Raw genomic sequence first — 26,918 nt, forward strand, 5'->3', positions numbered from 1 at the left:
ACATACACTCTAATGTGGTAGGAACCCAGGTCAAGTCCTGTGGTGATGTCACAGGTCCCTGACATTCCACGTATCCAGGAAACCAAGGCTCGGAAAGCCGAAGACCTTCCAGAGAAAGGCCTCCTCCTGTAACTAGAGGGACCATGGCAGCAAATAAGGGAGCAGATACCTTCTTTTCTGTCGTTCTGCTGTGCTGTTGGCAAGGCGCTGAGCTACCGACAATCAATACAACTTTAGGTGGGTCGCGCGGAGGCCGGAAGGCGTGGGGTGGCGTTCTTCTTTGTGCCAACATCCTTCATTAGGATTTGGGGAACAGAGAGAATTGAAAGGTTTTCTTTCTCTGAATGCATTTCAACCAGGAATGCCATGGGGCAGCTACATACACTACCCACGTTCTATTAACTTAGTGGAAATGTTCTAACTTACCCAAGGTGGAGCGATAATGTCAAAAACCGCCATGTGTCCATCTTCGGTTTTAAGAGCTACACGTTTCCCAACTTGTTTTTATACACACATATGTTTGCATGCACCACACATACACATACGCGGACACCCACATATACACATGTACACGTACACACATTAATACATACACACACCAAATGCTTTCGCACACACATCTCTCCCTTTGGAGGAACAGTTAGTACCATCTCTATGTCCCACTGCTCTCTGTGAAGTGGGTACCACATGTCCATCTTTGTCACACTAACAAAGTTAGCTACGTTCTTTGTCGAACCTAATACCAGTGTTTGTTAATGATGGCCAGGTAGCCAGGTTTGGTTGCATATACCTTTAATCCCAGCACTGGCAGGCAGAGGCGGAGGCAGATAGATCTCTGTGCATTTGAGGCCAGCCTGGTCTGCATTAATCAGGGTGGATGTCACTGGGTTCATGGCCCAGGAAGGACAAGGTGGGTCCAGAGCCTAGGACCAGGCAGGTGGTGCATGCAAGTTTCTAAGAGGTCGAGTAATTCTTTGCTAGATGACTTAAGAGTGTTCAGATGGAAAAAAAAAAAAGAGTGCTTAGATGTGGGCACAGTAGAAGGAAAATGGGGAAGGGGCCACGACGTCAGGCATTGCAATGGCGATGGGACAGTGACAAGGACTTTCACAGGCACTGACTCTGTGGCACGCCTGGGAAGGTTAAAACAGAGCCTGGGTCAGACAGGCTTAGTTAGAAAGACTCGGCTGGAAACAGGTCCAGAGTCAGCCCCTCCTCAGTGGTTGCCCTTTGAGCTGTGGAGTAGTTTTGTGAGTTCCCTTGTGGGATTTGCTGTTGGACAGCCAGGAGTGTAGCAAGGACAATTTTTGTCAAAAGGAAGAGAGAAACCAAGACACGCAATTTCCATACACAATACATCTAAAAAAAAAAAACATTTAAAGAGCCACAAACCAGGTATTGTATGGCAGCATACGCCTGTGATCCCAGCATTTGGGCGGCAGGGCCAGGGCGACCGGCAGTTGCAGAGCCTAGAACAGTGGAAAGGATTGCTAGCCACCAGGCCAGAATGGGCTGTTTGCTGTGCCCGAGGAGTGTGCAGGAGCGGCTCCTATGTCTCGAGTTTCTCCGGATGGGCCTCAGTGAGCGCAGACTCCGACTGTCAGTGCCAGGTCAGGAATGAAAGAAGACACATACTACCGGAAGAGGAAGGGCTGCCCATGGCAGGCAGCAGGGGAGCCCAAGTTCAGGACACAGTCTAGATTCATGGCCAAAGGAAGGAGAGAGAGAGAGAGAGAGAGAGAGAGAGAGAGAGAGAGGAAGGAACAGAGAAAGAAACAAAGGAAGAAAGGAAAAAGAAAGAAAATTTCAAAACAAAGAACAAAACAAAGAATGGAAGGAGGGGAGGGAGAGATGAAGTTTACCAAGAGGTCAGTGCTGAGACTGCAGCCATGGCAACCGCATCCTGATGTTATGTGGGCCCCGGGGATCTGAACTGAGGTCCTCGTGTTTCCACAGCAAGCTCTTTGCCATCTGAGCTATCTACCTGGCCTGAGAGAAATAGCATCGTGCGGCTGGAGAGATGTCTCAGGAGTTAAGAGCACTGGCTGCTCTTCCAGAAGACCTGGGTTCAATTCCAAGCACCCACATGGCAGCTCGCACCTGTCCACGACCCCAGTCTCAGGGGACCCGAGACCCTCTTATAGCCTCCACTGACACCTGGCATGCACCTGAAGGCAACACGTCCACACACATGAAACAAACAAGTTATTTAAGAAATAAGAATAAAGAGAGTAACATCTTGTTAAAGTTATGCAAATACTTACGTAGCAGTAAGAGAAGTGTTGATAGAAAAGAATATCAGTGCTTCTTTTTTTATTTGTAAAAGTGTAATTATGAGGGGGCAGGAAAGATGGCTCAGCAGTTAAGACCGCTTGCTGTTCCTTGTGCCAGCGCCCATGTTGGACGGCTCACAACCACCTACATATCTAGTCATCTAAAACTCTTCCGACCTTCATAGGCATGCATGCATGCACATGTACACACAACATACAATCACACACAAATAAATAAGTAGATCTTTAAAAAAAATAAATGGACTTTTAAAAGTATAGTTTCAGGCTGGGCGTGGTGGCACACATCCTTAGTCACAGAACTCAGGAGGCAGGGGTTGGTGGATGCCTGTGAGTTCAAGGCCAGCCTGATCGACGAAGTGAGTTCCAGGACAGCCACAGCCGTGGAGAGTGGACCCATCTCCAAAACCAAACAGACAAAAGGTGTGACTTCAGAGTTCTTCTGCCTTAGAGGACAACTGCCTTTGAACGTGCAGAACAAGTGCCAAAGCACTCACAATGCTTCAGACACTTGGAAACCATAGCTCCCCTTGACTGTGCTCCATCTGGCCACAGTCTGTACGCTTTAGGGACCCATCTGCGTCTTCCTCTGTCTGGGCAGGATCCTGAAGCCCATTAGGCAACCTGGGAGCCATCCGCAGTCTTATTCTGGTCTCTGGGTCAGTGTCCTGAGACTCCTTGAGGAGAAGCGTGGGTGACAGCTGAGTGTGCCCGCTTTCAGGAAAGCACCCGAGCGAAGTAAAGGAGCCAGGCCCTGAGACCTGCCTCAAGCCCACCATTGTGTGGTCGGCAGGGAGAAGCGGCCATTCTCACAGCCTGCAGTGTCTGGGCGTCAGCAAGTGTGATGAAGGCTGGTCGCGCCGGTCCAGGGACCTATGGTGGACAGAGAAGACGAGGCCGGTCTCTGGAGATCTCGTGCAACTCCTGGCACCTGACGCACCTTCACACAGGCGCGCTGCAAAGGATTCGAGGCTGCTCGCTCACATGACGCTTAAGCTAGTCAGCTCAAAATCTGTCTTTCACATGATGGCAGGACAACCCCCTGGGGGACTTTCCAGGGGCCTCTGGGAAATTTCAAAGTTAGCTTGAGGTCAGAAAGACTGCATTTAGCATAGGTGTCAAAAAAAAAAATGTCAGGGGCTTTGAAGACTTCCCTGAGATCGCAGGTTACTAAGAAATAGTACTTAGCTACCCAGCTAACCAAAATGACTAGCTTCCCAAGGAAACTAGAGGAAGGAACGTAGGTGTTAAAGGGGGAAAATAGCCAACCTGTGCTCTCAATATTGAGAGGGTCCCACTTTCTTAAGTAATAAAGAGTTTGAAAAGGCAATACGAGGCACAGGAAATTATTTTGGGAAGGACGGAACCTTTGTCTACAAGGGAGGTTACTCAACAGGTAAAGAAAACACTTAGAATCTCTTATTAAGAGGCGACCAATAGTCCAAGCAACTGTGTCCTTTCAGCAGAGAGAGAAGCTGAGGCCGTTCCACATGGGCGCACACCTGATACTGAAGCTCATTTCAGAGCCTGGTGACAATGGCCATCCATTTACCCAGCCCGGCCACGGGAGATTAGATTTCTCTCTCTCTTTTTTCTCGTAGACCCTTCACACCTTACCCTACCCATTTAGGCTTTTTGTTCCTTTTTTTTCTTTTATTAAATAACTTTTAAACTATTTATTACAAAATGACTTTCTTCGTTCCTTAACAAAGGTTCGTCCTTCTTGTTTCTCAGCTTGCCTTATCAAACACAGGCTGCTTTCACTGGAACCTGCCTGCAAAGCCAGTCTCTCCCTCCCACGAGTCACGAGAGGTTTAATTACCCACATAAGTAGTAATTTTAATGGAGAAAACTCAGAAGCTATGAATTATTGGCCACATTTTGGCACTTGGTGGTGAGTTTTTTGGATCTCCATCTTACAAAGCTTAGAGTCATGGTTGTGTCATTTTAGTGTGTGTGTGTGTATATCTGTGTAGGAGGTTTGTGCATGCATGTGTGTGCATTCACATGTGTATGGAGGTCAGAGGTCCAGTGCTGGTCCTCAGATGCCTTCCACCACCTCTCTGAGACAGAATCTCTCATTCTGGAACTTTGTCATACAGGCCAAGCTGGCTCCCAGGCTCTGAGGAGTCTACCCATTTCTACCTTCCCTGTCTCCATTGTTGGGTTTAGAAGTGCATGCCACCACATCTGGCTGCTTCTGCAGGTTCTAAGGGTGTGAACTCAAGACCTCATACTTACAGCAACTAGCCCATGTCCCCAGCCCCATCACCCATAATTTTTAATGTGGAGAAACAGCAGCATGCTTATTAGCAGACCCAACTATATTTACCTTCTCTGTATATAAAAAATAAGAAGGCAAGAGTATAAATGTAAGCTTGTGCTTTACGGTGGACGTCTCAAGAGTTTAGATTATTTAGACATTCTATAAAAAGCCCTACTGGTTGTAGGACCATTAAGCTGCCTAGAAGTTGCCTGTAAGTAGCATCTTTCTTCCTCTCAATCCTCAGAGCCCAGACAGGGGACTCTGAGATATTCACAGAGCATCACAAACCACAGACCTCACAGGTGTGGAGAGACACTTCAGGAGAGGAAAGGGCGTCTTCACCGTGGCTACTTGCATGACCATTGGTGGTCGTTACGATGACACTGTTTTAAAGCTGCCATCTGTCTCAGTACACTTGCTTTTCTCTACAGGATTTTTGTTAATACATGAGATCACAAGGCATTCTGAGGTACACCATATAGACCTACAGGCCGACAAGATAACGGGTCATATATGGGTGAAAAGGGATAAGGATTTTCTACAGGTAGCTCATGACACATCTAAGCATAGGCTTTGACTATAAACATGGATTGTCTTGTTTGTGACCCTCAAAAGAACAGTTTGCCGAGAAAGGAGAGCAGTGAGGGTGAGCTCAAAGGATCAGAGACATTTCAGCCTTGAGCTGCCTCCACACACCCAATTTCTCTCTCAGTTCTTTGCAGGTAACTGAGTCAGCCATCTTTGTGATTCTTAAACCAAATCCAGGGGTAAGAGGCATTTTCCTTTTCTCATGTTCCTTAATTTTCTGTCTTTCTATCCTGCCTCAGAGACCCAGTCCATATGAAGTGTAGTCTCAGAACACCTTTAGGATTAGCTGAAGCCAGACCACAAGCAGGGGCCTGGGTCTCTCTTGTTCTAAGACACTTCTGGGCACACTCAGGCCACCCTCTTCCCCTGTTTCAGCCTTCCTCAGAGACAACCAAGGACCAGGGCTCACAGAATGAGCCCAACTAGGGTCCCCAGCGCCATCTCTCAGGGTGAGCAAATCATCTCTGACCCTTCCATACGGTTCACTGGGCTCTCCGAGTACAGCATGCTGTGCTGGCCCCAAGTGCTAAGAGCCACAGCCAGTGCTGGTCTGGACAGGACAGTCTAGCCTGGTTTACTGTTTGTACAAGGGCAGGTGGTCCCCATGGTCCAACAATGGCACGAAATATATCCTTTTACTTCGTTCTGGGATGCTTGCTAGAAAAGTGTTATGAGGTCCTGGGACTGGGAGGGCTTAAAGTTAGTATAGTACACATCCTCACTGAGGCCTCTGCCAAACCACGTGTCCACGCCTACACAGAGCTGCCCAGCCCAGCTCTTGATCATCCCAGAGCAGGTATTTGTTGATGAACTTGCTGCTGCTGCGGTGGTAGCTGTGGCTGTGGCTGTGGCTGCGGCTGTGGCTGCCGCTGTGGCTGTGGCTGGCCACGGTCACCTCTTAAGTCCTGGTCAAAGCCTTTTCTTCTCCAGCTGGAGGCCTGGATGACTCCTGAGGTTTTTTAGCAGCTTACGGCCTGGATGAAATCTAGGCGACTCTTAAGGTCCTCCCAGCTTGATACCTGGCCATAGGCCCGCGTAACCCTCAGGGTCATCTTCAGTTGAGGAGCCAAAGAAAGAGCCATTGCCACGTTTCCCTGGGGTAACCCACGTAGCCTCATCCCGTCTTGGGGCACCTCCACTGCTTGCCAGAAGAAGAATTGTGCCTGCTACAGTGTGTTGGCCACAGAGAGGAAGGATAGCAGTTGATATGACCCTCACAGTGGATAGAGCCGTTCACTCTATTAACCGGAGCAAACTCAGAACTCCACAGCGAACTTCATGCAGCCAGAATGTGCTGATGTGGACAATGATAAGACATCAGAGTGTCCTGACCTTGTGGGTGTGTGCTGTCTGGAAGGAGGAGGTGACGACAGGAAAAGCATGGTAGAGCAGCTACACTTGACAATGCGTGTTAACAGGCGCGGACAACGTGAGCATACACACCACGCATGTGCACACGGCTGACTTGCACAATGCTCCCATTGTGATTATGGGACAGACACGAGATGAAAAGAATATTTTTAACAAAGTGCTGGCGCTGCGCAGCTGTACCCATTCGTAATGATCCATTAATGTCTCGTGCAAAGAGAAACTGTACTGTTTGTTTGGTTTACCGAGGTCAGCACACTGGGAAGCAATTGTCATCACCATCACAGACCTCCTTACATATTTCCCATTGTTCTGAGCCATGCAGATGAGCGCATTGGGATGCAGATTGTCCATCATTAAAGCCTTTGAGAACAGCTTTGTCATTGGTTTAGCTGCAACTTTAGTTCTCCCAGACAGAGCTCTGTACCTCAAAAAGGGAAGGTACGGTGGCCCTGCTTGTCGTCTTTGGGGGTCCCAGGACCTGGGAGCTGGAAGAAGAGGTCAGCCTTGAGCTCAAACAAAGGGATGTACCAGATCAAGAGACACCACGGGCCCTGACAGAGAGGTCATGTCAGATGGAGGAAGTGTGTGGTGGATGCTACAAGGAGAAACTGGTCCTCAGACTTCCCAAGGTGTCCAGATCTAGCTAGGACCATATGCCCAGGGACATCACAGATAAGACAGCCCTGGGCTCTGGTGACAACAGCCATCCAGAACTCTGCAGCACACTCAGCAGACCCCACTCCTTACCTGCAGCCAGACCACCCTGGAGGGCTCTGCTCATGCAGGAGGAACCAGGTGACCAGTCTCTGGTCCCCATCTTCCATCCCCATAGGACCTCAGATGGCACAAGTGCGTGTGCAGGGCCTCCCAGGAGTCTCAGAGAAACACGCATGAGGTGTCTTCACACAGGATAAGCGAGTCCTTGGCTGGCAACATGGGAAGCCTTAGTCAGAGGCTGGGCAAGTGCTTCTCCTCACTGTGTGCTGAGTTGGGCTCTGGCCTGCTCGGGTGGGACCCGGGGCTGGAGCTTCCCGGCCTGGTGGCCACTCAGATGCTGTCACCAGTCACGCAGGAGGTAAAGCACTGCTTCCTACAGAACAAAGCATGTGACCCTCCCCTGAGGTAGTGCTGAGTTGTCCCTGAGCATGGACACTGCACACTATCCATCATGGTGACTCCAGTGACCGGGAGAGCAGGCTCTACTTGGGGCATCTGGGAAATCATGGGCTCCACCCACACAGCTGTGGGACAGTAACGCCTTCCCATTTTTCACATGCGAAACTCAAGTCCCAGAGGGCTTCCCTCAGCACACATGGGAAAGACCCGCACTCCACACTGAGCCCTTTTTCTAGAATAGACTGGGGCCGTCCCTCACAAACTGTCCGTTCTCAGAGAGGTGGGTGGAAATTGATGACCGCTGTTAAGTTATGGAATTTTGTCCTCTCCCAGGTCCAATCACTGATGACTCATTAAACTCAACTACTGACAACATTCCTGAAGTATTCGGTAAGGATGCCCCACATGCAACCTGGTGTGTGTGAGAAAATGAGTGGGTGCTGCTCAGGGGACCTCTCCCAAATAACCTGTCACCAGTTGCAGACTTTGGGGAAACTGACTTGTTTTGAGGCCAGAGTCAGGTTCCCTAACCTGCACCTTCACTGCCAACAGCAGTCAGATTTACCTTACAGTGGGAGTACCATTGATTGGACTGATGCTGCTACATTTTCTGGAACCCATATTTCAAAGACTGTGGAAGGGACACTAGCTGTAACCATCTGGACCAGGCTCCTGACACTAGCATGGGCAGCTCACCCATGGGCTCTGTCCAGCACTATACCTGGTCCAGAAAAGCATATGCTGGGGGGGGGGGGAACAGGAGAGAGAGAGAGAGAGAGAGAGAGAGAGAGAGAGAGAGAGAGAGAGAGAGAGAGAGACTGAAACTATTTTTAGATGTTGCTTATTTAGCCCCCACTGTGGTCCCGCACCATACAGGGTGCACCTTATAAAAAGATAAACATGTCCCGGATTTTACAGAAGGACCACTGAAGATCAGAGAGGTAAAGAAAACCATCGGAGATTCTGTCTACTGAGAAAAGAGCTGGATTAAGAGTCTGAGTTCATTTGCCTTTGCATCCAGGACACTTATGTTAGTGGCTTAATAGGAGAGATCGGAAGAGCACAGTGAATCAAATACACATTTAGGTAAAAATAAGAAAAGATACTCGTTCATATTTGGGGACAGAGATGGGATGGAATGGCAGCAGGGTAGGAAGAAGGATAATTGTGACCATTGCTGCAGCCAGGCTTTCTGTGTTTTGTTTGGGAAGATGTATTAGTCAGCTTCATGTCACTGTGACGAAATGTGTGAGGTAGTAAACTTATGAGGAGAAAAAGGGTGATTTAGGCTCAGTCTGTAGAGCCTTGTTAGCCTTGATGCTGAGAATGCATGTCATGAATGCAGTGAGCTGTGAAGCGAAGTGCCCAGTGCACATCAGGGGAAAAGAGGGCACACCTCAGTGACCCAAAGGCTCCATCGCTTCCTATAGTGTCACCCTGGCAACCAAGCTCTTAGCACATGAGCTGTGATGGCTGCACTTGGTTGAGTACTTAATTGGATGGGGAGGTGTCTAGAAAATCAGTATAGTACAGCTCTAGGCCTTTGAGGGAATTCCAGAACCAATCACGGATGCTCTGACTGCTGAGTGGTTCAGTCCACAGGATTCTAAACTTGAGTGGACTAGTAGAAGATGGTAGAATTCTGGAAGATGGGACTGATGAGAGGAAATGCATTACTCTGTGTCCTTGGGTGCTGTATCTGGCCTTGGCCCCTTCTCGCTGCTGCTCTCTGATCTGCTTCCTCTCGACAAGGCACATGCTCCTAACTACCATAAAAATTTGCATCACCAAAGGCCCAGAAGCAAATGGTGTCGAGAGCTATAATTGGTATCCATGATATAGGGTCAGTGCTATGACTAACTCTGAAATTACAATTCTTTCGCCTCTGGAACTGGTTTGCATGTGGTGGGGGAAGAAGCTAAGTATGAACTAGAGAGACCTTGAGGTACTACGAACGTGGACAAAGGGGTGATTCTGCTAGGAGCTCAGAATGCAGTAGGAATGTAGACCGTGGAGGCCAGAAGTGCTGCGTGTCTCTGTGTGTGTGTGTGTGTGTGTGTGTGTGTGTGTGTGTGTAGGTGTGTAGGTGGGGGGATGTGGGCTGGGGTGTGTGTGTGTAGGTATGGGGGGATGTGGACTGGGGTGTGTGTGTGTGTGTGAATGTGTGTGTGTGTAGGTGTGGGGGAGGATGTGGGCTGGTGTGTGTGTGTGTGTGTGTGTGTGTGTGTGTGTGTATAGGTGTGGGGGTGATGTGGGCTGGGGTGTGTGTGTATGTGTAGGTGTGTGTGGGATGTGGGCTGGGGTGTGTGTGTGTGTAGGTGTGTGTGGGATGTAGGCTGGGGTGTGTGTGTGTGTAGGTGTGTGTGGGATGTGGGCTGGGGTGTGTGTGTGTGTAGGTGTGTGTGGGATGTGGGCTGGGGTGTGTGTGTGTGTAGGTGTGTGTGGGATGTGGGCTGGGGTGTGTGTGTGTGTAGGTGTGTGTGGGATGTGGGCTGGGGTGTGTGTGTGTGTAGGTGTGTGTGGGATGTGGGCTGGGGTGTGTGTGTGTGTAGGTGTGTGTGGGATGTGGGCTGGGGTGTGTGTGTGTGTAGGTGTGTGGGGGATGTGGGCTGGGGTGTGTGTGTGTGTAGGTGTGTGGGGGATGTAGGCTGGGGTGTGGGGGTGTGGGGGTGGGGGTGTATGAGTGAGGGTGTAGGTGTGGGGGGATGTGGGCTGAAGGGTGCGTGGGGGTGGGGGTGTGTGTTTGTGTGTGTGTGTGTGTAGGTGTGGGGGAGGATATGGGCTGGGGTATGTGTGTGTGTAGGTGTGGGGGTGATGTGGGCTGGGGGGTGTGAGTGTGTGTGTGAGTGTGTGTGGGTGTGTGTGAGTGTGTGTCAACTTGACACAAGCTAAAGTCATCTAAGAGAAGGGAACTCAATTAAGAAATTGCCTCCGTAAGATCTGGTTGTGCACAATCCTGTCGGGCATTTTCTTAATTAGTGATTGGTAGGGGTGAGGAGCAGCCTCGCTCATGGAGCCATTCACCGGCTGCTGGTCCTGAGTTCTCTTAAGAAGGCTGCTGGGCAAGCCATGAGGAGCAAGCCAGTAAGCAGCACCCTCCATGGCCTCTGCCTCAGCTCTTGCCTCCAGGATCCTGCCCTGTGTGAATTCCTCTCCTGGCTTCCTTCCATGATGGACTGTAATCGGCCGTGTAGGCCAAACAAGCCTTTCCCTCCCCGCCTTGCTTTTGGTCACAGCAGTGGTCACCCTAACTAAGATACCAGGCTCACGAAGTTTCATATGGAAGTGAAGACTGTATTGGGAACTGTACTGAAGTCTGTACGTTCTCCCCAGGAAACTTAACCCTGTTGCTCATGTCTTGCGGCTTTGTGGAAAAGTGAGTTAAATGTAATGAGCTAATTAACCCAGCAGAGGAAATTATAAGTCAGTCCCACTTTTAGGCTATGGCACGGCTACTACTGGATGCTTTTAGACAGCTTTACAGTGAGAACCATGAGCAAGGGCAGAGCAGAAAGACTGGAAAATCTTGCAGGTTGATCAGAAAAACCTGTGTAAAGTTGGCACTAAGGACGGCATGGTTTCTGAAAAGAGTGTGGCTATCAAAAAGAAGCCAAGGGCCCTAATGCATCAAGGACCTTGTGGGAGTTGACCAGACCCACCATAGGCTCAAAGCTGAAAGGGTAAACTTACTTGATTTTTTTTTTCTTTTGAGATATTAATGACCCTGGGGCACAGTGCTCACCACTGGGGCTGCCTGGGAAATTGTTTTCTGGTATTCTTTTCACAGTGCTCAGTCACCTAGCCCCAAGATGCCAGTGTTGCCAGGGTCCAAGTGGACACAGATGTTGCTTAAATTGTCAAAAAACACCTTGTCTTCATCCACATGGTGCTGGCCTTGTGGACATATGGAATGCAAGAGTTGCAGTTTGATGGAAGTTTCCAGCCAGACTCTTCCCGTCCCCTCATTCCATGAGGAAATGCCGGTAGTCAACAAGCCCAAGCAGTGGCTTCTTGCAGGCAGCCACCGTGAAGCTGGTGGCTGGTCCAGTGTTTTCCTCTGTGTGTTGTGTATGTGAAGGCATTCCCACAGATGGTGAGATCATGAAGGCTATGACATGACGGCATCTTTAACGTTAGTAGGTTCCAAATTTGAATCGATTGTTGGGATGCGATGCAGCGGTACTCTGGAAGATGAGACATGAATCGGAGGAAGTGGGTTAAGGGGCATCTCCTTCCCAGTCTCCTTCCTGCTGGTCTTCCTGCTGGTTTTCCTTCCTGGTTGCCACAACGTGAGCAGCTTTGTACATGGCACGATGGGCCAAAGCTGCTGAAGCTGGGAGCAAAATGACTCCTTCCTCCCTTGGAGGTATTGGGCCACAGAGACGTCAAAGCTAACTGAGACATGGGTGTGCAGAGGCAAGGTTGAGGAGATAGCCAGATGGTGTCCATCTTTTTAAATCAGTTAGGGAGGCAGTGGCCAGTCATCTAAGATGGGGTTCTCGTGAGAGTCCGCACATGCCCAGGGTTCCTGCTCTCTACCTACAGTATCCACAGGCTACTCAAAGTCCAGACGTGTCCTCCTTCATGGCTCTAACATGTTCTTATGTCCTTTCAAGATGAAATTCTATCCCAAGAGATTTTGGAGCCAAAAACAACAGCAGTGTCTGAGACACTGACGTCAACAAAACTAACGACACCAGCCACATCACAAACCAAGGAAAAAAGCAAGTATACCCCCCCTTTTGACCCCTGTAATTAATTATATGTGCTCCTAGAGACCTAAGGTGTTGACTATATGACTTTATTTGATCATTTACTTGAACCAGCTATGTCTACATGAGAGAAGTTGTGGTCTGAGGCCAAGGAGAGAGTCACCTCTAAGGCAGCGTGGCATGCTTTGCCCTGGGGTGATCTCTAAGTCACTTTCATGTTCCTACTGGGGCTCAGCTTGTGAATGGGGCTCAGTCACTGCAGGAACACAGGATTACAGAATGAGCCACATCCCGGGCACCACACCATCGCATTGCATTCACCCCCCAGCCGCTGAGGGGGCACAGCCCTTCGGTTATGCCATGTGGCTGAGGTAAAAACCAAGGTTCGGTATATGACATGCCAAGACCGAGAAGAGCAACGGACAGAGACAAAGTGCATGCTTTGCAACGCACAGCTCCACATTGCGAGGTTGCGCAGAGATGGTGTGCTGGGTATTAGCAAGGAGAGGTCTGGCTGAAGAAGAAGCCCCCAGGCTCTGTGGGAAATACTCTCAACACTTCCTGGGAGTTTCATGTTCAGATGTGACTAGACTTTAAGCATTTGTTCACTCCACACACGCCTGGATACAAACCACTGGGCTCATGGTAGCTGGGGGATATTGTACCATTTAAGTATCAATTTCCCAACACGTTTTCAAGAAGGACTTGAACACTCTGCCATCCTTCCAGACCAGTATTGTAAAATAGGGATTATCTGCCACCCTCCCACAAAAAAAATGTTCACAAGTGTGTAACAAGGAAACCTTTCCTGCTTTCTTTCCGTCTTCTTCATCCAAGATCTTGGTGCTGATGAGAGCTACCAAGAGGATGCCTCTGAGAGTAACTATGGATCGCAGGAGAATTTAGAACACTCTGATACACAGAAGGAGAAAACGGAAAATACTGGTAAGTATGACCTAGCTCTCTCCCTGCTGAGCTTAGAGGCTATGAGGGAGGGAGCCAGCGTCAGATGTAGTTGACAGCAGCGTCCCTTGAGTTAAGTTCCCCTGCCCTGAGGCTGAGGGTCCCATGCTCCTCAGCGCTGCCCTGGACTCAGCCCTTCCCCAACCAGCAGGCATGTCTTCTCCCAGGTATGTAGGAAGCCAGGAGTGAGAGAGAGAGAGAGGCCTTGCTGCAGGCTTCCAGCTAAGTCAGCTCTGCTTCCATGGCAGGACATGGCAAGACTGAGGGAGAAATCAGGAAGGGCTGCCTCCTGACAGACTGAGGGGGGAGTCAGGAAGGGCTGCCTCCTGACAGACTGAGGGGGGAGTCAGGAAGGGCTGCCTCCTGACAGACTGAGGGGGGAGTCAGTGTGCAGTGGCTCTGGCAAGTGTGATGTCCCAGGGCCAATAGAGTTTGTTTTGTTTTGTTTTGTTTGCCCTAAATCTTAGATTAGATTAGACCAAGGCTCCAAGCATGGTGGCTTCCGGCACGGGGCAGAGGAGGCCAGCAATGCACACCCCTGGGCCTGCTGTACAGCTCTGGTTGGGCCCCAGATCCTGCCTTTCCCACCTGATCCCCACATAGCTTCTCCAAGGACTTGTCTCCGCTGTCTGGGTGGATCTAAGTAGTAGTTTCATGGTGAAATGTCAACAGGATTCTGTTTAAAATGAATGTCTAACAGCCCCAAGCTCAGTACAGATTGCCTGACGATTTGGCACTGTGTCTGCTGAACAGAGATCCTTCGTCTTCCACTTAGCATCACGTAGTAGTCAGGGTTCTGAGCCAGGCAGTAGCCGCTGCTTCTTGTTTCCTCATGATCCTTGCACAGTCACTAATGTTGGGCCGTCAGGGCAACCGTGGTTGATGACAACTGTAGCCAAGTTACTTCTTCCTGTGCTGACTTCATCGTCCACCCCCAAGATGCTGTGGCTTATCTGGTGCCTGCCTGCCCCTGCCTAGCTTTTTGAAAAGCCGCTTTTGCTAGGTAGGCCTCTCTTTTAAAAAGACCAAGAACCAGATAGGATGACATTGCTCAGCAAGCCAAGTCAGGAGGCCTGTATACACACCACACCACACCACACCACACCCCCCCACACACACATACACACACACACCATACATACACACCCACACACACACACACATACACACACACACCACCACACACACACATACACACACACACATCACACACACACACCACTTCACACACACATACACACACACACCACACACACACACCATACACACACACAACCACCACACACACATACACACACACCACACACACACACACATACACACACACCACCACACACCACACACACCACACACACATACGCACACACCACCACACATACACACACACCACACACACACACCACTTCACACACACATACATACCACACACACACACAACCACCACATACACACACACCACATACACACACATACACCACACACACACATATACATACCACACATACACACACCACACCATACATATACACAGCATACCACACCATGCCACACATACATATACACACACCACACCACACATACACATCACACTACACACACACATACATACACACCACACCACACACACATATACACACTACACACACACCACACCATGCCACACACACACACATCTTTCAAACATCTTCCTCCCTCTAACCTTCTCCCTATAGTTCACGAAACCACAGGCCTGTGCAGGGTCTTCTTAGTCTCTGTCTTTGCAAGCAGATATGACTATGTAGTGGCCTAATGCTTAGGGATTTTCATATACTGGAAATGTTTCCATGGGTCAGCTCTTCACCAGGGATGGGGGTGTCAAAGGATGAAGGAAGGAGGGCAGGTGCAGTCTTCACATGGTGACTTCTTAAATTCATTTTCAGATAAAGCTCAGAAATCATGGTAGCATTTCAACCAGCATTTTAAGACGAAAGCCTACCCGTGTTTACCAGTGTATTATTTAGAAAATGATCCCTCTTCGTTTTGTTTGTCTGTTTTTTCATGTTCTTCATTGAAGACAAAAATATGGTTAAAGACGACAGCCCTCAGACTAAGACTGAGCCTCACTTCTCTTTTGATGGTGAGAACAGAATCCAGATTAATGGTCCCCACCCTACCCCACCCCACCCCCTACCCCACTCCCCCATCCCTGCCTTGCAGGACTCCTGGGAAGCAGCTCCCCCATGTGCAGCCTCCCTTGGGGCAGAGGTTTCACCCTCAGGTTTTCATGGGGGGGTGCTGTTCCATGGGGGAGGGGTGCTGTTCCATGGGGGAGGGGTGCTGTTTCATGGGGGAGGGGTGCTGTTTCATGAAGGAGGGTGTTGTTTGGGGTTGCTTTCATCTGCAGTTCTCTAGTTACAAATGACTTTTTGTTTCATATTTAAAGGCCACTCCCCTATTGCTTTTATAAATCTGTTTCTATTATCATCTCATATATGTTAGTTTCTTGAGTTGTCTTTTTTTTTCCCCCCTCTTTAATTTTGAGTCCGTTTTGGTAGGTTTTCTTTGTTCGGGGAGGTGCAGTTTGACATGTAAACAAACCAAGTCTGTGATGCTTGTAAATGTGTTTTTTGTTTTTTCTTCTCTCAAATTTGTCAGTTGACTTTACTTTTAAGAATTATTTTATGTGTATGCATGTGTGTTTTGCCTGCCTGAGTTTATGTATGCCACATGTGTGTGAGCGCCATGGAGCCCAGAAGAGGGCATTGGATTCCCTGGACCTGGAGTTACAGTGATTGTGTTAATGACTCTTAGCTGCTGATCTGGCTCTTCAGCCCCAGTCAATGCACTTTTGATGATGCTTTTGACTTTTTAATCCAAAACCCCCACCATTTTTTTGTAGTCCTGATAAATACCCCTTTGTTGTTTGTAATAAAGCATCAGACGGTGCCAACACTAGAGAGGAGCCTCCGCTTTCCTGTGCTGCACTTACGTCACCTCTTTGGTCCCACATGATCTCTAACTGCTTTGGCATTTATCTCTGAGTAAGATGCCCTTGAAATTCATCTCTTTGCAAGTGGCTCCCTACGTCTTGTAGTGTGACTTACCAAAGACCGCCTTGTCCCCATGATCTGCAGGCCCAATACACCACAGCCCCAGATGTGTGGCCGTCTTTTTCTGGCTTGTGCCCCATGGTGATGTGCTGACCCCACACAGTTTCATTAAGGTCTATTTGGCTTCTTGGGTCCTTGGTTTTCCTGACTATTCTTGCATTTTTGTGTCTACTTTCCTTTTTTTTTTTTTTTGTTTTGTTTTGTTATTTTTATTTCTGCTCTGGATTTGTGCATCAGGAGCCATCTTATTGGCTGACATTTTCTTTTTAGAATTTCACACCCCTTTCTTCTCTCAGTGGAGATGTTTACATTGTTTAGGAAGTGACGCAGTCAAGCCGGAAGTGTGTGTTCTCTTCTCACTGTGGGTTGGTATCAGGGCCAGGCGTTCTTTCCTGATGTTTTCCTGAGTCCCAGGTCAGGGTGGGTCTCCTGCAGGGTCCTCAGCTTGTACGGGGAGCTGTGAAACACCCTACAACTGTGGCTCCTGCGCTAGGGCGGCTCAGGACCGCTACCTGGGTTTGCAGGAACTCACCTGTCTCTAATCTGCTCCCTCCTGCGGACAGACCTGCTGGTGCTTGTTCTTTATATATCGGTCCTGGGAATTTGAACTCAGACCTTCGTGCTGGCATGGTAGTGAATCCATAAAATCACAAAGGACTTGTGTTCTTATTATAAAAGCTTTCTAATTGCACTACTTAAAAAAAAAAGTCCACTTTCGTATGTTATGGGATAGTCTTGGTTTCCTTGTATAGGCTTTGGGTTATTATGGGATAGTGTTGGTTTTCCTTGTATAGGCTTTGGTTATCATGTTCAGTTTATTGCTAACTATGTAGTCTTCCTTGCTTCTTTGTAAAGGAAAGTCCTTCTGTACATATGTTCATCTGTAAATGATTTTCCTAATATCAAGTCAACTTTGCATTCCTGGACTACACTTGATCAATCTTATAATTTATTAGTATTCCTAAATCTAAATGGAGACGTGGCATTATCTGTGGGCTCTTCAATTCTGTACCAGGCTGCACTATTGGGGTGATACTGTTCTGCAGTGAAGAATAAAGATCATCATCATCATCTTCTTCTTCTTCTTCTTCTTCTTCTTCTTCTTCTTCTTCTTCTTCTTCTTCTTTTTCTTCTTCTTCTTCTTCTTCTTCTTCTTCTTCTTCTTCTTCTTCTTCTTCTTCTTCTTCTTCTTCTACCACCACCACCACCACCACCACCACCACCACCACCACCACCTCTGGGGAAATTTATAGAGCATTGAAAACATCTGGTTCCAAGGTTTATTAGAAAGGCCTCATGCAGTGACCTAATCTGGCGCTGCCTTCTGAGGTGCTCCTTGATGATTAGTCCCTCTAGAGAAATTTATTTCTTAGTTCAAGTGTTATTCTTGTCCATCTATATTTCCTTGGGAAATTGTCCACTGTGCCTGACTTTTCACCTGTAGTCTTGCAAAGTCCTCAAAGTGTCTCAAGACATATGCCATTTTGTTTATTTTTATTGCTTTTCTGTTTTAAATTCTTCATACCTTTTATTTTGCAGACTTAACCTGTTTCCCTCCCCCTTCTTTTTGATTCCATCACAATGGATTGTCTTGTTGGCTGTTTCCCCAGGGTTTTGACCTATGGATCCCATTGCATTCTGTTCTTCAACATTGCTAATGTTTCGTTTATGACCTCGTATTATTTGCTTTGCTGCCCCTTTTCTAGTTTTTAGGTGTGAATAATTCTTTTATTACCAACAGCTGTCTAACTCCAGCCATTGTTTAGTGACTCCTACAGATTCTCATTCATACTTTCTCACTATTTTTCCAGAAGTTCTACCAATTTAGTTTGTAGATTTAAAACAAAACAAAACAAAACAAACAAACAAACAAACAAAACCCTAAAACTGGCTTTCCAATAAAAATGTCTAATGTCGATTTACAAAAGTAGCATACATACAGTTTCATTAGATCATGTTAGAACACATCATTTGTAACAGTACCACCATATAAACTCCATCATAGACACCAAGCACATGATCACAAACCATCATAAAGGAGACATGTCCCCAATGTCACCATGCCTCGAGAACTCAAGGCATGTTTGTGACTTCATTGATCACACTGTTTTGGCCTCTGCGCTCGCTCTCTCTCTCTCTCTCTCTCTCTCTCTCTCTCTCTCTCTCTCTCTCATTCATATTGAGAGTCCTGCATTGTCACCCTGACACAAACATCCTCTGCATGTCTCCGTGTAGATTTTACCTCCTAAGTGTGGTGTCTATTATTTTATACATAGATCTTTGTGGGTGTTTTCTATTCATTATGACTCCCAGGTCTTAGTACTAAAAAGAACTTGCCCTGTGGTTGAAGTTTTAGGGTCTGCGTTTTGCTCTCTCTGGCATAAGGATTGCGTCCTCTACTTTCTGGTTGTCTTAGTTTGTCTGATGTTTTTGCCCACTCTTCAGCATTTTAATTCACTTGCATTTTGCTGCACACTCCAGTGACGTTACATGTGTCTGCAGTGCACGCCTGTCACCACGCCTCTCCCCATAGTTCTTTTCATCTTTTTGTTTGTTTTTGTTTTTGTTTTTCCAGACAGGGTTTCTCTGTGTAACAGCTCTGGCTGTCCTGGCACTAGCTCTGTAGTCCAAGCTGGCCTCGAACTCATGGAGATCCGCCTGCTTCTGCCTCCCAAGTGCTAAGATTAAAGGCGAGCACCATCAGCACCCGGCTCATCTTTTTTTTTTTTTAATAATTTATTCAGATTACATCTCAATTGTTATTCCCTCACTTGTCTCTTCCCGTCCCTCCCTCTTTCACCCTACTCCCCTCCTCTAGGCCTGTGACAGAAGGGGGCCTCCTCCCCACCATATGACCACAGCCTATCAGGTCTCATCTGCATAGCCTGCTTCCCCTTCCTCTCAGCGCCACCAGGGCCTCCCCACCAAGGGGAAGTGGTCCAATAGGGGGCATCAGAGTTCATGTCAGAGGCAGTCCCCACTCTCCACACAACTGGGGAGAATGTGCTGTCCATTGGCTAGATCTGAATAAGGGGGGTTCTCTTCATCTTGCACCCATTAAATAATGACTCCCTAGCTCCCCTTAGCCCCCCCACCCTATACCCCCTGGATCCATGATTCTTCTCTGTGTTCCTACGAGGGTGTCTGGATAAGTTGACTCATGCAGTTCATGTCTTTTTCACAGTCTACTTAGTCCACGTACCACAATGTTCTTACAGTGATCTGTGTTGTACTAGACTACATATTTTCCTTCCTTTTTAGGGTTGAATAACTGACAGGTCACTACCCTATAAAAGGGGTCATTTCTAGGATATGTGGAGAACTGAAACTTAACATGCACAAGCAGCCTCATCCAAGATTGGTGAAGGACTTGACTATACAGTCCAAAGAAAACAATACACCGCTAGATGACAGCTACCAGCAAAGGCGCCGCCTCCATCAGTTATGGCGTCATGCAAATCAGAACTGCAGTAGGGGTGACGATGGAAGTAGGCTTCCCAGCTCTGCCTGAGGACATGGAAGCTGCCTTTTGACGGGCAAGAAGCTGGCGGTGAAAAACATGGGGCTTGAAGACCTCAGTGGCTGAAGGCGGGAGGAAGACAGCTCTGGAAATGGTCCAGGCGGCACATGGTGTGTGTGGTCTACAATGAGCACCACACCCTGGGACACTTTCTGCAGTTCATGACTATGAGGAACCGGAAGTGGAATGTTGTGGTCACGCTACTACCTGCCTTTCAGAGAGCAGAATTAATTTGCTTGCTCCGACCTGGGGTGGGGGGGCGCTTCCAACTACTGAGCTACTTCAGAAAGTCCTGAGAGCTCACGAGCGCCTGCCAGCATGTGTTGTCCCATGTGCAGGGCAATAGGAAAGACTGCTTTTATGATAGCACAGAACTCAGAACTAGAGTTTGTGATTGCAGCCCACACTGTTCTGTGGGAGGAAGTGGTTCTAACTGTTGACCTGTTACAGGTGTTGGACTCTTACAAGTGTATTCACTAAATAAATAGATTTTCAACTCCAACAAGGCATCATCTTTGTCATCAAAATAGTGAACAATAAGAGCAATTATAGAGGAAGGTGTAGAGAAATGCGACTGCACGCCTTCCCTGTGGGCAGACGCAGTGGGAGAGCCACAGGGGGAAATGGTCAAGCACTTCCTCACAATATTAAGGATAGATGTGCCAGTGTCACACGAGGCCACAGTTATACTTACGTACATGCACCCAGAAGAACTGAGCGATCTGGAAGGTGGTTTTGCCTACCCGTACTCACAGAACCCCAGTTCCCAACTGCTTGACTGCTAGACTCCCCGGCAACAGCCGAGCTAATAAGCAGACCTGGTGTACCCACGTCTTTTAACCACTCAGCGTCTCTCTAAGTGCACAGCGCATACTTGGGTCTTACTTTCCAAGGAAACTACGAAAGGCCATTTCCACCAGTGACGTGACCGATGATAGCTCCCTCTCGCTGCCGCACGCACACTGGGGTTGCTGGCCATCTGTATGCATATACCAGACTCCTCAGAAATCCTACACTACACTCTAAAGGATGATGGACTAGTGTCACCAAAACAAAACAGTATGAAGCCCACGCCCAGGGACAGCATCTTTCAAAGTTTTTCAGGAGAATGAGCCAGAATAAGTATCATTTACAGGTCTGAGGGATTAGAAATGTTGAGACAGAGACTGAAATATGGACACACAGTTACAAAAGTGTCAAAAATAGATAAATAGCTGTTGCTGGCCTTGCCTCTTTCTGTACTGGCTTCCATGGCGAACGTCCCTAAGATCCGCCAGACATTCTGCGGGGAATGTGCCAAGCACCAACTCCACAACAGTACAAGAAGGGCAAGGACGCTTTGTATGCCAGGGAAAGCTGCATTGTGACAGGACACAGAGTGCCTATGGTAGGCAGACTACGCCTGTCTTCTACAAAACAGCTAAAACCACGAAGATAAAGCCTGGACTGTGTTGAACCCAGCTGCGGGTCTAGACGAAGGCTCGCTAGTAAGAGGAGTGGGGAGTCGGAACTGGGAGGCAACAAGAAGAGAAAGGGCCGACCGATCCAGGTCTAAGCCAGTTCTGTTATGAAGACAATAAAATCATAAGCTTTTACTCACCTCAAAAAATAGATAAATAAAGGTAGAAAGCCACTTACAAACATTTAATATATCACTCAGTCACCAAAATGGGGAAGAAACGTAGGAAAGGAGAGAAGGAAGAGGAAGTGGGAGGGAAGTGCAGAAGGGAGGGGGGGGGAAGGAATGCATAATGCTTGTCCCCAGCAGCACAGGGGAGCAGCAGCAGCCACTTTAAGGTCCTGCTGGGAGCCTAAAGGACACAGTGATGAGCCGTGGTCCTCTTGTAAAGGCCAAACCCAGCAGTAACAGCTCAGGGTGTGCAGGGCAAGTCAGCAGAGGGGACTAAACAGAGTCATTAAACAATCGAGAGAAAGGAACAGGCGGCAGAGGAAGAGGACCACGAAGAGGAGGAGAAAGAGGGGAATAATCTTCAAATCTGACTTTGTCTCATTTTCCACAGCCGCATGTGGGCCGCTCCCCAGCACGCGTGGGCGGCTCAGCCAGGAGACCAGCAGCAAACAATTTAGAATAATTGAAAGCGCACCAAAACCATTCTCTGGCCACAACATAAGTAAATGAGAAATCAACGATATAAAGAGACACGGGGAAATTGTCTAAATATTTGCTAATTTACACAGCATGCTTCTCAATGACCCACTGTGCAAAGAAGTCAAAAGAGGAATTTGGAAATATTTTTAATTGAATAAAAATGAAAACACATGCTGAAGTTTGTGGAAGACAAATCAGTGCTTATGTGAAAACTTAGAGCAGGAAACATTTGTACTAAGATGTCTAAAACCATACATGAGAAAAAGAACTGAAAACAAAGTATCGAGCTATGAAGAGACGAAATCACCCCACCCGCCTGACTTAGAATGACAGCACACGACTTAGAATGACAGCCCAGCTGAAGTGTGGTCTCTCTCTGTGCCTTGATGAAGAGGCTCAGTCACAAGGAAGCCTTGTCAGTGGTGGAGGAGGAATGGCAGAGTGATATGCAGAAGCAGGGATGAACAAGGAGGTGGCAGAAGTGGGGGACACACCCTAAGATCCCCCAATTACAGCAACAACACAAAGCTGCTCTCACGACGGCGGCAGCCCACGTGGCAGTGTGGCTAGGCGAGGTCTCCCCAGTGATTCTCCACCGTGTTCTATTAATAATGATGCGCTTCTCCTCATCCTTGGGCCTCAGGCTCCACACGAGAGGATTCAACAAACTGGGAGTCAGAAATATCCCCCCAAAAGAGAGTTGTCTGTACGAACACACACGGGGCCCTTTTCTTACCACGGTTGCTTCATCCGCTCAGTTAAGTATTTGGATAACATAATGTAGCAGTGCTCATAAGTCATCAGGCTGTGCTTCCAGATATGAAGAGAAGCATCACCGGGGTCACACACAGAGCCACGGGGACTTCTTTGGGCCTGGGGACACAATGGGCACCCGGGAAGTGCTCCTCTGCAGAAACTGCAGGCAGATCCCCTGCTGTCCTTTCTCTCAGATCTAAAACAAGGCTTCTGAGACATGTCCTAAGCCACAACTCTCCTTGTCTTTATCCCAGAGAAGTTTGGGGTACATCTAGGGTGAGGGGATGACAGAGCCCTGGGGTGCTCTAGACAGCCCAGGGAATGGGTGGTTTTCAAGTAAGAATGGAATGGCGGAAGAAGCCCACAAGGATGATACATCCCCAGTGATACTCCAGGTGGGAGGGGCCTTAACACTGAGAGGAAATTGACCTTATAGCCCACAGCCTCCCTCATGGGAAGGGGCCAACACCACAGAGCCTTCAGCTCCACTTGTAGCCTTCTGTGGCGCCAGCGTGGGCAACCACTGTGGCTCCCCTGCCTCCCACAGCCTGAGTCACACCTTGTGATTTTTAGAAAAAGCTAAATGGAAGCAGCAAGGCGCAGCTCCCAATTTAGCCTTCTCCTAAAAATTAAAAGAGAGCTGTCAGGTGGAGCTCAGAGCCACTGGGTTTGTGGGCATCGGAAGGATTCTGTTCCTGCTTCCTGCCAGTGTCTGCCACCCTGGGGTGTGAGTGTCCCTTGTGGAAACAGCCTCCTACAGGAGGCCTCGCTGCCCCAGTGGGTCCCTGACACAGCATGGGCGTGGTTGACAGGCTAGATGAATGAGTGAGCTTTCACACCGAGGGGCATGCAGAACTCCAGCCGATATTTGGCTAAAGGCCCAACAGAGACACTTCTGTAAGACCTGACAAGCAAAGAAAGGTCCCTAGACTCACTGGCAAGGAGAGACAGCTCCACCCTCTTCCACACCTGTGTGTTATCTACGTGCCTGTGCAGAGCCTTGTAGGAACCACCAGGAAATGGCACATTGGGAGGAGTCTCCTCCACATACACTGAAGGCAGATACAACAGAAGCTGCAACAGAAAGGCTCAGACAAGGAAACCCAAGCAGCAGCAAGGCGTCTTCCCCCTGACTTAGGGCAGATGGCCTCCCTCGGCTCCACCTGCCAGTTTCCAAACTGATCTTACCCAGGAACAGCTCTTCAAATCTCCTAAGTTGGCTCCAGCATTTTTTTTTTTAAGTGCAAACACTGATGTAATGTTTGTTTCAATGGTAGGAGAGTGGATTTGGTCACAGCATGAATTTTCTACTGTGAAACCCGAAGAAAGTGGGGGCTCATTTGTTCAACTATTGAGTCATGGAGATCCAGGGTATCCATGAGACCTGAGAAGCCATCTTGCAGAGCCACTTACAAACAGTGGCAGCCTTTGTCATGGCACTGAAGTTGGAGCACTCACTCACTTGCAGGGACCCCACTGTCTGGTCTACACTGGAGGCCACTGGGCTCTTGGGACATTGTTTTGTGTTTCACATCTTTTGTTGTTGTTGTTGTTGTTGTTGTTTGAGACAGGGTTTCTCTGTGTAGCCTTGGCTGTCTGGGACTCCCTTTGTAGACCAGGCTGGCCTCGAACTCACAGAGATCCGCCTGCCTCTGCCTCCCTGGGATTAAAGGCGTGCGCCACCACACGTGGCAATATGCTCCACATCTTAATCAAACATTAGCCTTGTCATCTCCACATGGCAGTTCGTCTGTCACGTCTGTGTCCTGGGGCAGTTCTAACAAGTGTCCACATACCGTGTGGTTTCAGTCACAGACATTCATCCTCCCCTGCTTCTAAGAGACTGAAGTCTGAGGTGCCGGAATGCGTGGAGCTGCTTGTCCTGGTGGCCATCCTGGCTTTTCTGGTATCTTTCCTCTGTCTTCACTCAACATTCTTCATGTGTGTCTGTGTCCAGATTTTCCAGTTTTATAAGGACATGGTCACAGTGGCCTAGGGCCAAACGGTTCCTCTAATGCAACGATTTTCAACCTGTGCGTCACAACCCCTTTGGGGTATCATCCAATGTTTACATTGTGATTCATAAAATTAGCAAAATCACAGTCATGAAGTAGCGACAGAATAATTTGATGGCTGAAGGTCACCACGACACGGGGAACTGTCCTAAAGGGTCGCAGCTTTAGGAAGCTCCAGGTCCTCATCTTAGCCAGTTTATCTGCAAAGGCCGAGTCTCCAGGAGGTCACATGGGAGACTACGGGTCAGCGTCCAGGCTCTTCTACAACTGTGATTTTTCTCACAGGGTCTTGGATATTGGGGGTTTGTTGTTGTTGTTGTTGTTGTTGTTGTTGTTGTTGCTGTTGAGTTGCCACAGAACAAACCTAGCGCCTTGTTAACTCCCGTTAGCTGGAGAGTCAGCTGCCTGAGTTTCTGGAGTTAAAGAGAAAGGCACCGTGTTGCGCTCATCCATCAAGGTGTGGTCACAGTCTGGTTTCCCCCACAGAAAAGAAGAGTTCAAGCACTGATGAGAAACCGTTTGTTCTGGAAAATGCCCTTCAAAACATACGAAGATCTGAAGGCAGCCTGGAACTAACAGGCAAGTGACCCCAGATCGGCCGGCCCCCTGCCAGGCCGGGGTGAGGCAGCCGAGCCTCTTCTGAGCACAGCTGAGATGAGCTGGGCTTTCGCAGGGGGATCTGACTCCGCAAATCCAAATTAAGAGGTTCTCAGCCAAATCGTTGAAGGGTTTCCTCTGTCCTCAGCCAAATTTCCTGTGTTGTTCCCCCTTCTCCCAGAAACAGTTAGCACCCTCGAAGTGAGTGTCGGCCATTACACAGTCCCAGCCGCCGTGCTTGATGGCCCGCCCCAGTCATGACCAGGACGTCTGTCGGACCTGTTCCTCTTGGGACTGACTTCTCCCACTCCTCACCCTCACATGGCAGAGCTCCACCCCGCCTCACCCCTGCAGCTCCATCTCTCTCACATTCCCCGTGTGGACTGAGAGGACTTGGCTTGGCAGTGGGAGTGTGGCCTCGGCAAGAACAAAGGCTCTGAAGTAGGCCCGGCCTGAGTTTGAATCCGAGCCTGGCTATGATGAGGACCTTACACAGGTCTTGGTCAGCAAAGGCACGTCCTGGCTGAGGCCCTGAATTCCCAACGCGGTGCAGCTTCAGCTCCTGTCTGGTGGTCAGGATGGGGTTGAGTGATGTTGCAAGGCATGACTAACGGCCTGGCTCCAGGGGAGCGCTCAGGACCCACCTGCCCCTCTTGGGGGAGGGGTCATATCTGGTAACCGCCAGGGGAAGCTGGTGAGGGTTAGTAGATATCTAAAGACCCCCTTTAGCAACTCCACAGACCAATAGGCTCTCTTGGCCTGAAGGGCTCTGTCCCTCGGTCCAGTGTTTTCTGGGGCTCACTTGGACTTGGCGACAGCACAGCAGCCATAGGGCAGGGAGTGATGGCTAGCTCTTGGCCTGGGAGGCCTGGGTTCTGTGCATTTGCTTTGCTTTAATGAATGACTGGCCTGTGCAGGGCCTCTAGGATGACCCATGGGGGCTATGGAGGGACCGGATGTCTTCATAACCCTTCGCCATCATAGGCCTCCCAGTTACCCATAGGCCTCCCTCCAGCCCCAAGCATCATCCTTGACAAACGATACCACCACAGGACCCCAAACACACAGTTTCTGTTAAGAAGGCATCTGCTTCCAGCATAGGGACTCATAACCTAGGCGGCCCCTCAATCTGGTTACTACTGGCCAAGGGTGGGCGAGTGGCACCTGGTCACTGTACGTCCCTGAGAGCCTCATAGTGACCCCCTAGAAGAGTAAACTTTCTGGTGCTGTAAGTGGAGACCGCCTGCCCAGAAATTCTTGCCCACATCTGGCCACACACAGAGAAAGGTGACCTGTTTGTTCTCAGCCTTGTCCAGGAACTGGGGGGTGTGGGGCACAGAAATGATGGCAAAACCTGCTCTTTCCAAACAGAAAGCATCTTTTAGGAGGAGAGGACCAAGCCCAGGAGATCAGCGTGGCGCAGGCACTCCTGAGCTTGCAAAGACATGAGGCCACTGGAGAGCTCCATGCCACCCAGCCTTAGGAAATGCGTATCCATTCATAAAAGACAATTGTTTTTTCCAT

At 48.8% G+C, this 26,918-nt stretch overlaps 1 protein-coding gene across 2 annotated transcripts; it reads left to right on the forward strand.

The window, feature by feature from the left end:
* On the forward strand, nucleotides 1-26,918 carry LOC311584842 (sperm acrosome-associated protein 7-like). 2 transcript variants are annotated; one of them, XM_084759518.1, is made up of 7 exons: nucleotides 1-237; nucleotides 7,966-8,022; nucleotides 12,249-12,356; nucleotides 13,182-13,289; nucleotides 15,361-15,423; nucleotides 25,284-25,380; nucleotides 26,770-26,918. In XM_084759518.1, exons 1-7 carry the CDS (start codon nucleotides 144-146, stop codon nucleotides 26,777-26,779), a joined length of 537 nt encoding a protein of 178 aa, XP_084615644.1. In that variant the 5' UTR covers nucleotides 1-143; the 3' UTR covers nucleotides 26,780-26,918. The 2 variants fall into 2 exon arrangements, with proteins under 2 accessions (XP_084615644.1, XP_084615645.1); XM_084759519.1 differs by lacking the exons at nucleotides 25,284-25,380; nucleotides 26,770-26,918 and adding an exon at nucleotides 19,658-20,586.

The sequence above is a fragment of the Acomys minous genome, assembly GCF_964271855.1.
Source record: "Acomys minous genome assembly, chromosome: 15".
In the NCBI taxonomy this organism is placed as follows: domain Eukaryota; kingdom Metazoa; phylum Chordata; class Mammalia; order Rodentia; family Muridae; genus Acomys; species Acomys minous.

Excerpts from the sequence above, each read along its gene's own strand:
- LOC311584842 (XM_084759518.1), top strand. The coding sequence starts at position 144 with ATGGCAGCAAATAAGGGAGCAGATACCTTCTTTTCTGTCGTTCTGCTG. Across the intron at positions 8,023-12,248 it reads CAACATTCCTGAAGTATTCG|ATGAAATTCTATCCCAAGAG; the intron begins GTAAGGATGCCC and ends TGTCCTTTCAAG. Across the intron at positions 15,424-25,283 it reads GCCTCACTTCTCTTTTGATG|AAAAGAAGAGTTCAAGCACT; the intron begins GTGAGAACAGAA and ends TTTCCCCCACAG.